The sequence below is a fragment of the Nesoenas mayeri genome (assembly GCF_963082525.1).
Source record: "Nesoenas mayeri genome assembly, chromosome: 20".
In the NCBI taxonomy this organism is placed as follows: Eukaryota; Metazoa; Chordata; class Aves; order Columbiformes; family Columbidae; genus Nesoenas; species Nesoenas mayeri.
Window position 1 is genome coordinate 10790055 of NC_137569.1, and position 13372 is coordinate 10803426.

A 13372-nucleotide genomic window follows, 5' to 3' on the forward strand; every position below is an offset into this window, starting at 1 on the left:
GCTCCAAGAATGTTGATTTCCCTGATTTTTCAGGTGTTTTGGTCTTTTCTCCCATTTTTGCCACTAAGTACGATACTTGATGCACACAATTGCTGAGAACACACACAGGGCACTGTCTGCCCCTTACGCTCAAAAATATTTCTACGGACAAAAGAGAGAAAGAGAGAATAATTTATTTCTAGCATAACTGAAATCTAAGTAGTCTGATCAAAGAGTTACTAATCAAGATCTAGCTCTTATAGATAAAGACAAATTAATACCTATGTGAAAAAAGTAATAATAATAATAGTTACCTGTACGTTTCCTATACCCATCCCCGTTCCTGGCGTTAGGCTCAGGGTCCTGCTGTCGATGGCTCCAGTCTGCTGGCGGTTGTTGGGGTGAGTCGTCAGCACCCCCAGGTCTTTCGTCAAGAGTGTGTAGTTGATGGTGATTGTTCCTTTTTCCTGCTCCAGGATCTGTTTGGGGTCACTTGCTGTAGGTTTGCAATGCACTTTTACACCTTGTTTTCAGTTGCTGAGCTGCAAGCTCACAGCTCCATGGAGTTCAGTAAAGCACCGTGTCCCACAGGAGCTGGGCGCCTGTTCTGTGTTACCCTTACAGCTGTTTTGTCGCGCTCTGGGGCCACATTTCTTTATCTGGCCATCCAAGCGCTGATCTGGCCTTGGATCTCCTGTGCTCTGTCTGTCACCCTCCCACACCTGAATTCAGCCCTGTGTCCCACATCTGTCACGGTCCATTTGGTGATGGACTCGTGATGGTTCTTTTACCTTGATCTCAGAGCATAAAATTAAGGCGACCAAAATGCCGAGGGATCAGTCAAGCAGTGTTACTTTATTAATATGCCCATAAAGTGGCACGCGATAGAGAGGGAGAGAAAGGAAAGAAAGGGGAAAGAAACAGGGAAAACTAAAGGTAAAGATGAGAAACAAGGTTGCGTTTCTCACCAGTCCAGTTCTAGAAGGTCCCTCTGGTCTCTGGTCCCGTGGAGTCCGGCCGGTCCTCCATCGTGGTTCGGGATCCTCTGGTGGGAAGATCTTCAACGGTGTCCATTCTGGTCTCATCTCTTATGCTTCTTCATCCCCCCTCGCTCCCATTGTTTCAGGCCAGTCTCCACCTTGATTTTGCAACCCAGGCTCGTACTGCGCAGGCTCGAAAGATCCACTCTTTCTCTTGCCAACGCTTACATGTCCAGCATTAAGGGGTCTTTGGTCCATTGGGTGACCTCAGGACCCTTGTTGAGCTTCTGGCCGTGCTCCTTGTCATTGGCCATTGTTTGGGGGAGCAGGTGGGGACATGTGTGACTGAGGCTGCAGGTGGGAACACATCTTCTGGACGGCAGCTCTTGTCCCTGGGTTGAAGAGGCCCTCATGACAACAGCTTTCAGGAGGCGGGGGCTGGTTTGGCTGAAGCAGCAGGTGAAGCCCACACAGCAGCCATTGTTATCAGGAGCCCCCCGTATCGGAGAAACAGTGCAGCACCATGCTGCTCCCCGGGCCTCTCTCCAAGTCACTGTCCATCCGTTCTTTTGGTCAGGGCCTCAGTTCTCTAAGTTCTTGATGGTGATGTTCAGGCAAATGCTGCTCCATCTTCAGACCGACTCTCACAACATCTCAAGGCCTCTGCTGTCCTGCCAGATCTGTATTTTGCGTCATCATCCTTTGCAGAAGCCCTGCTTGTTGCTGCTGTCTGTGTACATTGATGGTTGTTATCCGCACCCATCTGGTTAATTGAAAAAACGCTATTCCAGGCAAACTAGCTGAAAAAAACCCTCCAAACAGGCCAACAAATCCAAACAAAGTAACCAGACCAACCTCTGATTCGAGGCCTTGCACACTCGGTACAGTCCCCACAGCTCGGTACAAGCGATGCTGTTCCGCTGGTCTCCAGGCTGAGCAGCGAGTGTTCGGGCGTCTGATTGTCTCAGACATTTATCTCAACCGGGAGTTAATTGTGCACCCTGCTCGTCAGGCTGGGGCACACATGGGACAGCGAAGCTCAGCCCTGCTGGGGTGGAGAACCCGGCCTGGGCTTTATCTTCCAGGTGAAGACTTAGATTATTTCAGAATCTGTTCAGCTATAAGAGCTGCGGTGGTTGCTGAGCAACAGATGCTCCCATATACCAGCCCTGGAAGACAAGAGAGCAGAAGTAGCCAAGGGCAGTGTAAATCCTCCTGGGCTCCTGCAGAGCGGGGCTGCGGCTTCGGGTCAAGCTCTGAGACACATGGGAGAGACACAGCATTCCAGGTCCTTTCCCAGTGTCAGAATCACTCTCATCAGCAGCAAACAGCTATTTGCTCATTAAACATAGTCCATGGATTTTTTTCCCAGATTTCAACCTATGGATGTATGTACTAATTGCTATTTTTTCTAATTATTTTTGTAATTTTGCTGTATTTCTGCACCTGCTTTTAGCACTGCTCTCAGATGATTGATGTACTGATCGGTTAATACTGTTTCGGTACAGCGGTTGCTGTTTCTTGATGAGCATGTGCTTGCGTTTGAGATTTGTCTGTGTGCTGTGACTGGGTAAAGCTCTAATTTTAACCTCTGAACTTAAGACAGGATTTGTGTTAATATTTTTTAAAATTACTGTCATGGGTTATTTTCGAGGAGCAGCATGTTTAGCATTGGGATGTGAGAGGTATCTGCATGTATTGCCCTGTATTTAACAGGAATGTGTATCTGTACATCAAAGACTGATGATGGTGCCTTTTCCCTTGCTGCTCTCATTGTGTTTCAGCAGTCAGGAGTGCAGGAGATGCTGCACGTGGGCTGTTCCTCCTGCTTCAGCAGCAGCGACATGTCTGTCAGGGGAACACCTGAATAGTGGAAAGGCAGATAGAAAGGACACAGATCTCTCCAAAGGCACTTTTTCTTATTCCATGTAGAAGTCAGCCATGCCTGGAGCACGAGTTTATAGCTCTTTTACTCCAGAAAAAAAACCTTACAGATTTACCACCAGGTATCATGGGAACTTGGAATTTTTTACTCACACTAAATTATTCCACAGAATCCCAGAATGTCAGGGGTTGAAGGGCCCTGGAAAGCTCATCCAGTGCAATCCCCCATGGGGCAGGAACACCCAGATGAGGTTACACAGGAAGGTGTCCAGGCGGGTTGGAATGTCTGCACAGAAGGAGACTCCACAACCCCCTGGGCAGCCTGGGCCAGGCTCTGACACCCTCACCCCAACAAGTTGCTTCTCAAGTTTAAGTGGAACCTCTTATGTTCCAGTTTGAACCCATTACCCCTTGTCCTACCATTGTTTGTCACCGAGAAGAGCCTGGCTCCATCCTCTTGACACTCACCTTTTGTATATTTATAAAATTAATAAGGTCCCCCCTCAGTGTCCTCTTGTCCAGCTCCAGAGCCCCAGCTCCCTCAGCCTTTCCTCACACGGGAGATGCTCCACTCCCTGCAGCATCTTGGTGGCTGCGCTGGACTCTCTCCAGCAGTTCCCTGTCCTGCTGGAACTGAGGGGCCACAGCTGGACACAAGATTCCAGGTGTGGTCTCCCCAGGGCAGAGCAGAGGGGCAGGAGAACCTCTCTGACCTACTGACCACCCCCTTCTAACCCACCCCAGGTACCATTGGCTTCCTGGCCACAAGGGCCCAGTGCTGGCTCATGGTCACCCTGCTGTCCCCAGGACCCCCAGGTCCCTTTCCCCTACACTGCTCTCTAACAGGTCATTCCCCAACTTATACTGGAACCTGGGTGTGAATGGTCTGTAAAGAGATAAAAATCACAGAATCACAGAATGTTAGAGATTGGAAAGGATGGTTTCCTACGCTCAAGTTGGACCCCTGCGCAGGTACCCAGCTTGAGCCAGCCCTCCTGCTGTTCTACTCCATTAAATCTTCTTTTTCTGAGAATTTTATTTCCTGAAAGTCTACTTTGCATATGGTTATCAGGCTTCGCCTCAAAGTTTGCCTCTGGAGCTCTAAATACAGACTCTGGAGTGAACGGTTATCAGGAGGGAAGACGCCTGAACGTTTGCTTTGTGCACAGGTCCAGGCTCCTGGAGAGGCGGCCAGCAGCGTTCGGCTTGGCTTGTTTCCCCGCGCAGTAAATGATAGAGTGAACCTGCCACTGAACTCTTTTAAGTTGCATTTCTCTTTGAGAAATCTAAACATCGCTCTGCAAGGAGCAGAACCCTAAGTTACTCCCCTGCAACACTAGGAACAGCTCTGCAAGCACAGAGGTTGTGTCATATGGTGTATGGGGATGCCCAGACTGCTTTCGCGGCAGGGAAGGGCTGGGGAACGCAGCGGCGCCAGCGGCACCAGCGGCAGCAAAATGGCACCGAGGTGCCGTAGGGGGGGACCGGGGCCGCCCCCTGGCCGACCCTCCGAGGGCCAGCCCGCCCGCCACCTGGGAGCGAGGCCCCGGCAGAGCGGGCGCTGCTCCCCGTGAAGAGGTGCAGGGTCAAACGTCAGGAGAGGTTGGGGGAGGGGGAGGGATAAGCCAGAGGAAGCGGCAGGTTTGGCGCGGAGCTCCGCGTGCGGGGCGCGGGGGGAACCGCTGCGCGCGCCCTCGCGCGGCATCGCCACGAGGCGCTTGGGACGGGGAGGGGTGGGGTGACCCCCCAGGCGGGGCGGGGGGCTCTGCGCTGCGGAACCGCCCAGGCGCAGGCGTTGGGCGGGAGCGGCCGCAAAGCGCCGCCCGGGGCCGCGCCGGGACCCGCCAGCCCCGCGGTGCCCGGGGACAGGGGCGCGGCCGCCGCGCGCCCTCCGGCCGCAGGGGGCGCTGTGCCCGGCGCGCTGTGCCCGGGGCGCTGTGCCCGGCGCGCCGCCCGTCTCCATGGTGAGCGCGCGGCGCCGCGGCCATGGCGGAGCCGCCGTGCGGCGCGGGCGGCGCCGTTTACCGCTCCCGCGACCCCGTGCGCAACCTGCGGCTCCGGTGAGCGGCCGCCCCCGCCCGCGGCCCCGTCCCGGCCCCCGCCCCGCCCCGCCGTGACGCTGCCCCTCTCCTTCCCCGCAGGGTCCGCATCCAGCGGCTCACGTCGGCCGGGCCCCTCCTGCCGCAGGCGCCGCCGCCGCTCGCCAGCCCGCGCGGCCCCGAGCTCCTGGGCCTGGCCGAGCGCGCCGCCCGCGGTACGGGGGGCGGAACGGGGGGCGCGGGGGGCGCGGGGGGCGTACGGGGGTCTCGGGGGGCGGAACGGGGGGGGCGGGACGGGGGGCGCGGGGGGCGGGCGCGGCACCGCCGCCGGAGGTGACCCGACCGACTCCCGCAGGTGCCCGGCGGCCCCCGGAGCAGGAGCAGGAGGAGGCCGAGGTGGGGTGGCAGGAGAAGCTCTTCAGCCAGGTGGGTGCGCGGAGCGGGGCGCTTGTCATTGTGCCGCCCGGGGGCCCCCTGCCCCGCTCCCTTCGGGGTCTCCTGGCTCTCTCCCGCGGGTGCGCAGCGGTGGGTGCTGTCGGCCGCCGTCTGAGCAGCGCCGGAGCCGCTCGGGTTCTTTGCCGGGTTCCCAAAGGATCTTGTTTCTGTGGTGGCTTTGGAAGTGTCAGCTGAAAAGTGGTTTGTGGCTCTGACCGTGCTGGTGAGGGAAGCTTTTCTGCTTTACCTGCGGTGCTCTCAGTTCGAGGTGGATTTGTACCAAAATGAGTCAGCCTGCCAGACTCCCCTGGACCGGCAGTACCACGCGGAGATCCTGAAACTGGAGAAGGCTGGAGGTCGCAAGAACTGTCGCATCTTCACCTACACTGACCATGACCGATTCACCAACCTAGAGGAGGTACCAGCTCTCAGTTACACATAAGCTATAGAGCAGTGTCTGTGTGAACCACCAGGCTTCTGCAGAGGGAAAGCTCTGCAGAGGGAATCAGTTCTTGGCCATGCAGACGCAAGCCAGATATCCTGTGTGCAGAACATACAGATTCTGCAAAGCAGCTTCACCAGGTTCCCCAGACCTGGGATGAGATTTCCCTTCTTTCAGAACTATGGTCAGGGACAACTTGGAGGGACCTGTAGCATTGCTCTGTAGGTAACCTGCTGGCTGTAGCTTAGCTGTATTTGGCCACAAGAAGAGTGAATGAAATCTACAATCTTTTAGCAGTTTGTCCTTGCATGTGTGTGTATGTGCACACCTGTTCTCCAAAATGTGGAACTGTGATTGGGAAAGATGTCTTGTTATAATTAAGCCAGTTCCTGTCTGTTTTTCCTTTCCAGCACTGCCAGAAGGTCACTGACTCAGATCATGAGGTGCCATCGTATCTGGCAGAGAGGATGGCCAATGTGAGGAGGAGAAGACAAGACCGTAGGCCAATGTGAGTGCAGACTGGGACTCGGAGCTTGCTAATGCAGATTTCCTGGTGCTGGGGTGACTCGAGCAGTGTCACACTTGGAGTCTGGTGGTTTGACTCTTTGTTGTGAGGGGTTCGGTGCTGCCTGTGCGGGGCTGCTGCGGTGAGCTGTGACTTGTGGCTTGTCTTGTTGACAGAGAAGCGAGTTCTCTGAAGTCGAAAATCATCACCTGGGAACCCTCAGAAGAATTTATAAAGAACAATCATGTGATTAACACTCCTGTACAGACCATGTACATCATGGGGGACTTGGGACCTTATGGGAAGTAAGTAAAACCTTGAAGTGATCTTAATTTCCCAGAAGGAAACCCATCTTCCCTCCTTCCTTGAATCTCCTGGTTTTTTTGTTAGTTAAGGGAAGAGGCTTCCAAGAGCTCAGTAGCTCGGGCTTCTGTTTCTTTCTGCCCCTTTCCTCAGTTGAGAGGTAACTGTGAATATCCCTCCAAAAGGCTTCTTAAACTAACATAGGAAAGCACGAGCGTGTTTGTCTCCTTCTGTACCCCCATGTGCCTTTACCAGCTCTGCTGTTCCAGAGCAAGACAGTGTCCGTATTCTCTATTCAGATTGTTTGTTGATGTCTTCCGTTAGGCTTGGTCACAGGGAGTATGAACATGTTCTTTGCACAATCAAGGTGGACGGCAACGGGGTGATCACGGTGAAGCCCGACTTTACTGGCACCAAAGGACCCTACCGGTGAGTGGGACAGGGCTGGTGCCTCATGATGGGGCTGAACTGGGCATCTCCCTGTCCCCCTTCAGGCAGTGGATCAGGCAGTGGATCAGGGCAGTGGATCAGGGCTTCAACTGAGGGACAAGTTTTAGTTTTATTCCAGAGATTTCTAAGACAAGATGATTGTGTACTTGTATTGGTGTCACTGTGTGGGGTGTTGGTGCCAGTCCCTGGGGATGCCGGTGATGCAGGTGCTGAACACCAATGAGTCTCCTTTGGGCGTCACTGCTGCTGTGGGGCACGTGGGAGTGCCGAGAGACCGTTTGTGCCCCCATGGTGTCACACAGCCCAGCTGGAGAGGGGATGTGGGTCAGGGTGGCACAGCTGATGCCGTTGCTGCCTGCGCCTGTTCCCTGTGTAATGGGGGAGTTTTGCTCATACGTTTTGGGGCTCTACAGGATTGAGCTGGATGGAGAGAAGCGAGAGGTGTGGAAATACACCATTGAGAACGCGTCTGTCCAGGTGCAGCCAGAGGAGGAGGAACGCGAGCAGCGCGTGTTCAGAGATGTAAGCACCGGCCTCCACTGATCTTATGGACTAGTCCTGATTTGACAGAGGCTCAGACCCCTGTGTAGATGTAGTTGTTAGTGCTGCAGACACCTAACGCTGACAAAATGAATGTCCCTGCCTGTGAGTCTCATGCCCAGCAGTTTGAAAACTCAGACAAATAATTCCCTGACGGCTTCATTCCGTACTTGAGGGAGGAGCCTTATCAGTGTTACTCGTGTTTGCCTCTGACTGCAGTGATCTGTGTGGGGAGAACTGGTGCAAGAACTACCTAAACTGTGCCTTTCTAGTGTCACCTGCTGTTGGTTTACCTTCCCTTTTGAGCAGCGGGCAAACCCTTTTTCTTCCTTTTGGTCTTCCTCTTGCTGCCTCTGTGCTTATTGCATGATTTCTTGTTACCCATAGTGTCCCAGGATATATGTATCTCAGTTTATGTCTTGATCCTCTGAATTTCCTTTTTGGCTGCAACAGTTTATGAAAGTACTTAATATTTTAGTTTTTCATTTGTGCGTTTCCTCATTGTTTTTGTGGTCAATAAGGAAATAACAACTTTGCTGCACTTGTTTTCACTGCACCAGTTCATGCCCGTGTTTTTAACGTGTCATTTAAGATCTGCTGATTCTTCAGAGCTTCTTTTTCTTTACATTGGCCTTTGTCTTCTCTGAAGCTGAAGTTCCATGCAGCATTACCAGTTGTGCATCTTTTTTCCATGAGATACTTAAATTTTCTGCATCTGCTATAAGAATTATAAAAACCTGTGTGCTAAGCCTGTCAGCAATTTAAATTGGTTTTAAGTTCTATCCACTACAGTTTTTGCAAAAAGTAAAACCATACATAATCAAAAATACACTTTTCTCATGCTCTTGTTGTGTGTTTCCAGCTGTACGGCCGGCACAAGGAATACCTCAGTGGTCTCGTGGGCTCGGAATTTGAAACGGTGAGCAGCGGTGGCGCTGGGCAGAGACCTGGGGCCCTGCTGCCTGTGGAGGCGGTTGGGCTGGTTACCACGGATGCCGTTTGTACCGCAGCCTCCAAAGAGTGTCTCATTCTCTGGATGTGATGGCAGCTTTTACCTCGTGGCTTCCAACAGAGAGCTGGGTGACAAGGGCCAAGTTTCAATGTGGCCTGCAGGTCTGTGGGCCCAGCAGCGGAGTGTGCTGAGCGCTGCGGTCTGCGTGTGCGTGTTGTCTGAAGGCCTTTGACTCCAGGACTTTGAGGAAGAAAGGAGGGTTTATATCTTTTAGGATAGTGATTGCTGTTAACTTCTTGAATGTCAAACACATCTGTTTGACATTTTATTCACAGGAACAGCCCCTCCCACCCCCAAATTCATGCACAGTTTCCCTTCTCACTGAATTACCCAGACTGCAATCTGTTTTGCTCAAATCGTGTTTGCCAGAGTGTGAAAGTTGCACTTTCTTGTACTTCCGTAGAGTGTCTCAGCTTGTCATGCTTCCTCCAGCCCCCCTTGGGCAAGTACAGGAACACTGCAGGACTGTGATTTCTGCAAGTGACTTCTCACTACATTCTGTATCCAGCTTGAAGTCTGAAAAGGACCTGATTTACAGAGTAGCGAACTCCTGCAGTGTAGGAATTTGATCTCTCTAGGGAGCGTCTCTCCAGAGCGACCATTCGGTTCTAGAAAGGATGATATGACAAGTCATCATCCCTACCTGGCCAGCAGGGTGAACTGTTCCTGGACAAATAGCTGTGAAACATCTGTGTGGGATCCCGTTGGGAGGGGATTGTATGAGGTTCCACCAGCAGTCACTGAGCCTTTTCTCTGCTTGGTCTTACAGACTCTTCCTGGTACACTGCGGCTGTTTGTGAATGGGGAAATAGGTGAGTTCTTCCTGTAAACAGTAACTATAGAGGCAAATCTGGGTCTGCTGGGATGACTGAGGCTACAAAGTGTTAAAGGATTCTTGAATCACAGGCTGGTCCAGAGTAGGTGATTGTCTCCCTAGAATCCTTTGCTTCCTCCTCCTCCCCACTTTTTAGGAGTAACCCTTTGAGTGGCACTTGCAGATTGGAGGTTACAAATACTGCACTTGTTCTAGGAAGACATGCAGATCTGAAAAAAGGAGAGCAGACTGGGATGTTAATAGAGATTATGGCAAAGAAAGCAATTAAATGTGTGACCTCCCTAATCTGGTTAGTGATATGGGAACAGGGCCAGTCTGGAGAAGGAGTCTATTCTGAGGGTCGTATTCTGTTGCTTTGAAGCCTCTGGTTTTCCCAGCTTCCAGCACTGACTTGTTGTCCCTGAGGTTACTGGTGCTGTCTCTCCCAAAAGCCGACATGAGTACGGGAGGAGTTGGTGTGGAAGCGAGCAGCTGAGGTTCATTCTTGCGTTGTTCTCAGTTTCAGCTCAAGGCTATGAGTATGACAATCTCTATGTGCACTTTTTCCTGGAGCTGCCTGACCGTGAGTATTCACGTTTCCAGCCGTATCACAGCACTTTAAGGAATGAATGCTTTGGCTGTTCTGTTGGATCAGCTCTGCTGGAAGTCAGTAAAAGTTAATGGAGGGGCTGGGATCTAGTCAGAGGTCTTCAGAGCTAAAATTGAAGAACTCAGTGGTTTGAATTAAACTCATGCCTGGGAGAAAATAGCATCTTTCCTTCTATATCTTCCAAATCAGGCTGGGACACACGGATCCATTGGCTTCTCAACCAGTGGTGCTCATATGCAGCAGCCTACCCAAAGTTCATCCCTTATACTGCAGAGAATAACCATTCTGTCCTCTCCATCTCAGCAGTGACCTTGTCTGATGTCAGTGCTCACCATGATGTCTCATGCTTTGTGCTGACACTGACATATTAAATGTTGACTGATAAATAAGGTTCCCAGCACTAACGCGCTCATCCTGCTGCATGTGTAATCCCCCTGAAGCTATGGCTCTGGCTCCCCTCTCTGGTTATGCCCTGATGTCTGTCTGAAGAGAGACCACCTCTGCTACTTGCTGCATTTAGATAAGGTTCTACTTTTCTTTTAAGATGGAGTTGTTGCTTTTCATCGACAGTTCAGGGCATTCTGGGGAGCAGCCATTTCCTGGAACCAGAAGGGGTGGGACACATCTGGGGACAGTCAGTGTGGGTGATGTCTGTTACCCCGCTCATCTGGCACTGACGTTCTCCTCTGAGCTGCCCTGGTTTGTGAGTCCTGCCCCGCACCCAGAGCCGTCACCGCTTGTGTTCTCCCTGCAGGGTGGTCGAGCCCCGCGCTGCAGCAGCTCTCGGGAGTGACGCAGACCTGTGCCACCAAGGCAGTGGGCTGGGTAAGGACTCCCTTCAGCTTGCGGAGCAGGATTTGAACAGGCATTCTCTGGGGTGGAAAGTGTATGAGAAGCTGCAGATATATTCAGCTAAGACTGTGACTAGAGAGCTCCTTTCAAGGGCAGAGCGTGTTTGGGATTCTTCTCATTCTGTTTATACTTTTTAGAGCCTTTTTACAGCGTGCCACTGTGACCGTATAAAACCAGAGCAAATAAAACTGCTTCAAAGCAGTTTCTGGAATCTCACATTTTTCTTCCTTCTGACTGATTGCCTTTGGAGCTTTAATTTTTGCGTTTCCAACTGCTCAGAGTTTACAAAGAGTTGTTCTGTCTTACCTGGGGCAGGAATGCACCCAGTCTCTAAATGGTTTTCTCACAATGAACCCCTCTCCCCATCTGGGACGTTGGTTCCATTGCTGTCTCCAGCTTCTCTCTTTGAAAATATGAATTTTACCAACTTTTGGATATCACTTCTGTGAGCTAATTTGTATACAGCAGAAATCATCATTGCACAGCATTTCAGTAGTAACATTGTTTGAGGTATTTTACTTGGCTTCTGTAAAGATCGTCATGGTGCAATAACTTTGCAACATGCTCAGTTGTTGTTTGTGGAGTGTTACTCTTTTCCCTCTTTCATTATTTTTAACAGCCTGTTCCATCCGTGTGGCACTTGAGAGCGTGTGGGTCCATCACGCAGTCATGTGGTTGTTATTGTGATGTGATTCATCTTGTCTGGGCATCATTACCTTTTCTCCACCGTTAGTTGTTTTCTCCCCACTCTCTGTGGCCCCTCCAATGCTAGTGTGAATTTTCTTGTCCAGGAATCTGATATTTCTGTCCTGTTCCTTTTCTAGGATAATGTGGCACACTTCTGCTACCCCTTCACTTTGGAGATGTTTTTCACTCAAGGAGATGAAGCGGAAGGTGCGTTTCCTTGTTGCTCTGAAATGTGAAACTCTGATATCTTTTGATGGCAGTGCAGGTGTTGTGCTGTCAGATGTGTTGTTGGCCCCTCAACAAGATGAAAGGACAGATTGAAACAAAGGGAAATGTTGCTCGTTCAGCAAATGTTTGCCCTGTCACCACACGACCTCTGGACACATACTGTGTTTGCACCACACAGCAATTGTATGGATTCATTGATTATAGAATCACAGGATCATTTTGGTTGGAAAAGACCCTCAAGAACATCGAGTCCAACCATAACCCACCCCTGGCACTGCCCCATGTCCTGAGAACCTCATGTCCGTCTGTCCAGCCCTCCAGGGATGGTGACTCCAGCACTGCCCTGGGCAGCCTGTTCCAATGCCCCACAGCCCTTTGGGGAAGAAATTGTTCCCAGATCCAACCTCAACCTCCCCTGGTGCAACTTGAGGCCGTTTCCTCTGCTCCTGGCGCTTGTTCCTGGGGAGCAGAGCCCGACCCCCCTGGCTCCAAGCTCCTTTCAGGCAGTTCCGAGATCAGAAGGTCTCCCCTCAGCTCCTGTTCTCCAGCTGAACCCCCCAGGTCCCTCAGCCGCTCCATCACACTTGTGCTCCAGCCCCTCACCAGCTCCGTTCCCTTCTCTCCACTCACTCCAGCACCTCAAGGCCTTTCTTGGTGTGAGGGACTCAGAACTGCCCCCAGGATTCGAGGTTTGGCCTCCCCAGGTCCCAGCACAGGGACGGTCACTGCCCTGGGCCTGCTGGCCACACCAGTGCTGTACCAGCCAGGATGCTGGTGGCCTTTTTGGCCACCTGGGCACATGCTGGCTTGTGGTCATCTGCTGTTGACCAGCACCCCCAGGTCCTTTTCTGCTGGGCAGTTTTCCATCCGCTCTTTCCTGAGCCTGTGGTGTTGCACAGGGTTGTTGTGAACCAAGTGCAGGACGCAGCTTGCCGGTGACAGTCAGCTTCATCCAGTTGCAAAACCCCTTGGATCTTGGCTTATCTGTCTCAGAATTCCCGCCATGCTGGTCTGTGTTGCCGTGGCCTGTGCACTGCGCAGAGCCCCGGGACACTGCAGACACAGGCAGCGCTTTTGTACACAACTAAAACTCCATGCTGAGTCTTACGTTTGTAGACACACTCAGTGACCTGTATAATCTTTGTATAGTTTATGTCACTTTGAAAATCCCAGCTCTATTTTAAGCTGGGGTTCTCTGCTGCCTGTTCCTGCTGCTTCACTACACCAACCCCATCGCTCTTCAGATGGCAATTGCTGGGGACAATTTTGTGGCATGCCTTGGCACTTGAATTTGAGTATTCAACCAAGACTAATGAATTTTCAGCGTAGAATAAACACGATGAGTTTGTTTCACTATGGAAAAAAAAACCAGCACTTGGAGACCTGTAGGAGAATCCAAGTTAATAATCCCCCAATAATGGTGGGAAAGGTCAGAAATAAAAAGATTCCTGTGCTTGGCATCAGGTCATTCACAAAAGGCTGTTCTGCCCCAAAATAATTGAACCAGTTTGGACTTGTTCTCAAAACAAAGAATTTTCCAAAGTATTTAACATCAATAGTTCTGTTTTCATCCTCAAATCTGAGGGTTCAGCTTTTACAGAGGAAAATAATC

The 13372-nt window shown here is 51.6% G+C and overlaps 1 protein-coding gene across 2 annotated transcripts in view; it reads left to right on the top strand.

Moving 5' to 3' along the window:
• Window positions 1-4829: 4829 nt before the first annotated feature.
• The window catches only part of MKS1 (MKS transition zone complex subunit 1), a gene marked incomplete at its 5' end in the record, with an annotated part of 42859 nt that continues 34316 nt past the window's right edge, over window positions 4830-13372 (top strand). The window contains 13 exons of one of the 2 annotated variants that reach the window (XM_080356798.1): window positions 4830-4903; window positions 4985-5097; window positions 5238-5308; window positions 5580-5735; window positions 6170-6267; window positions 6441-6569; window positions 6892-6996; window positions 7431-7539; window positions 8420-8476; window positions 9339-9381; window positions 9904-9966; window positions 10748-10818; window positions 11670-11739. In XM_080356798.1, the coding sequence (XP_080212924.1) occupies window positions 4830-4903; window positions 4985-5097; window positions 5238-5308; window positions 5580-5735; window positions 6170-6267; window positions 6441-6569; window positions 6892-6996; window positions 7431-7539; window positions 8420-8476; window positions 9339-9381; window positions 9904-9966; window positions 10748-10818; window positions 11670-11739 (1159 nt within the window). Of the gene's footprint in view, window positions 4904-4984; window positions 5098-5237; window positions 5309-5422; window positions 5736-6169; window positions 6268-6440; window positions 6570-6891; window positions 6997-7430; window positions 7540-8419; window positions 8477-9338; window positions 9382-9903; window positions 9967-10747; window positions 10819-11669; window positions 11740-13372 lie in introns of those variants that run through there. The other variant, XM_080356799.1, reaches the window with a different exon arrangement.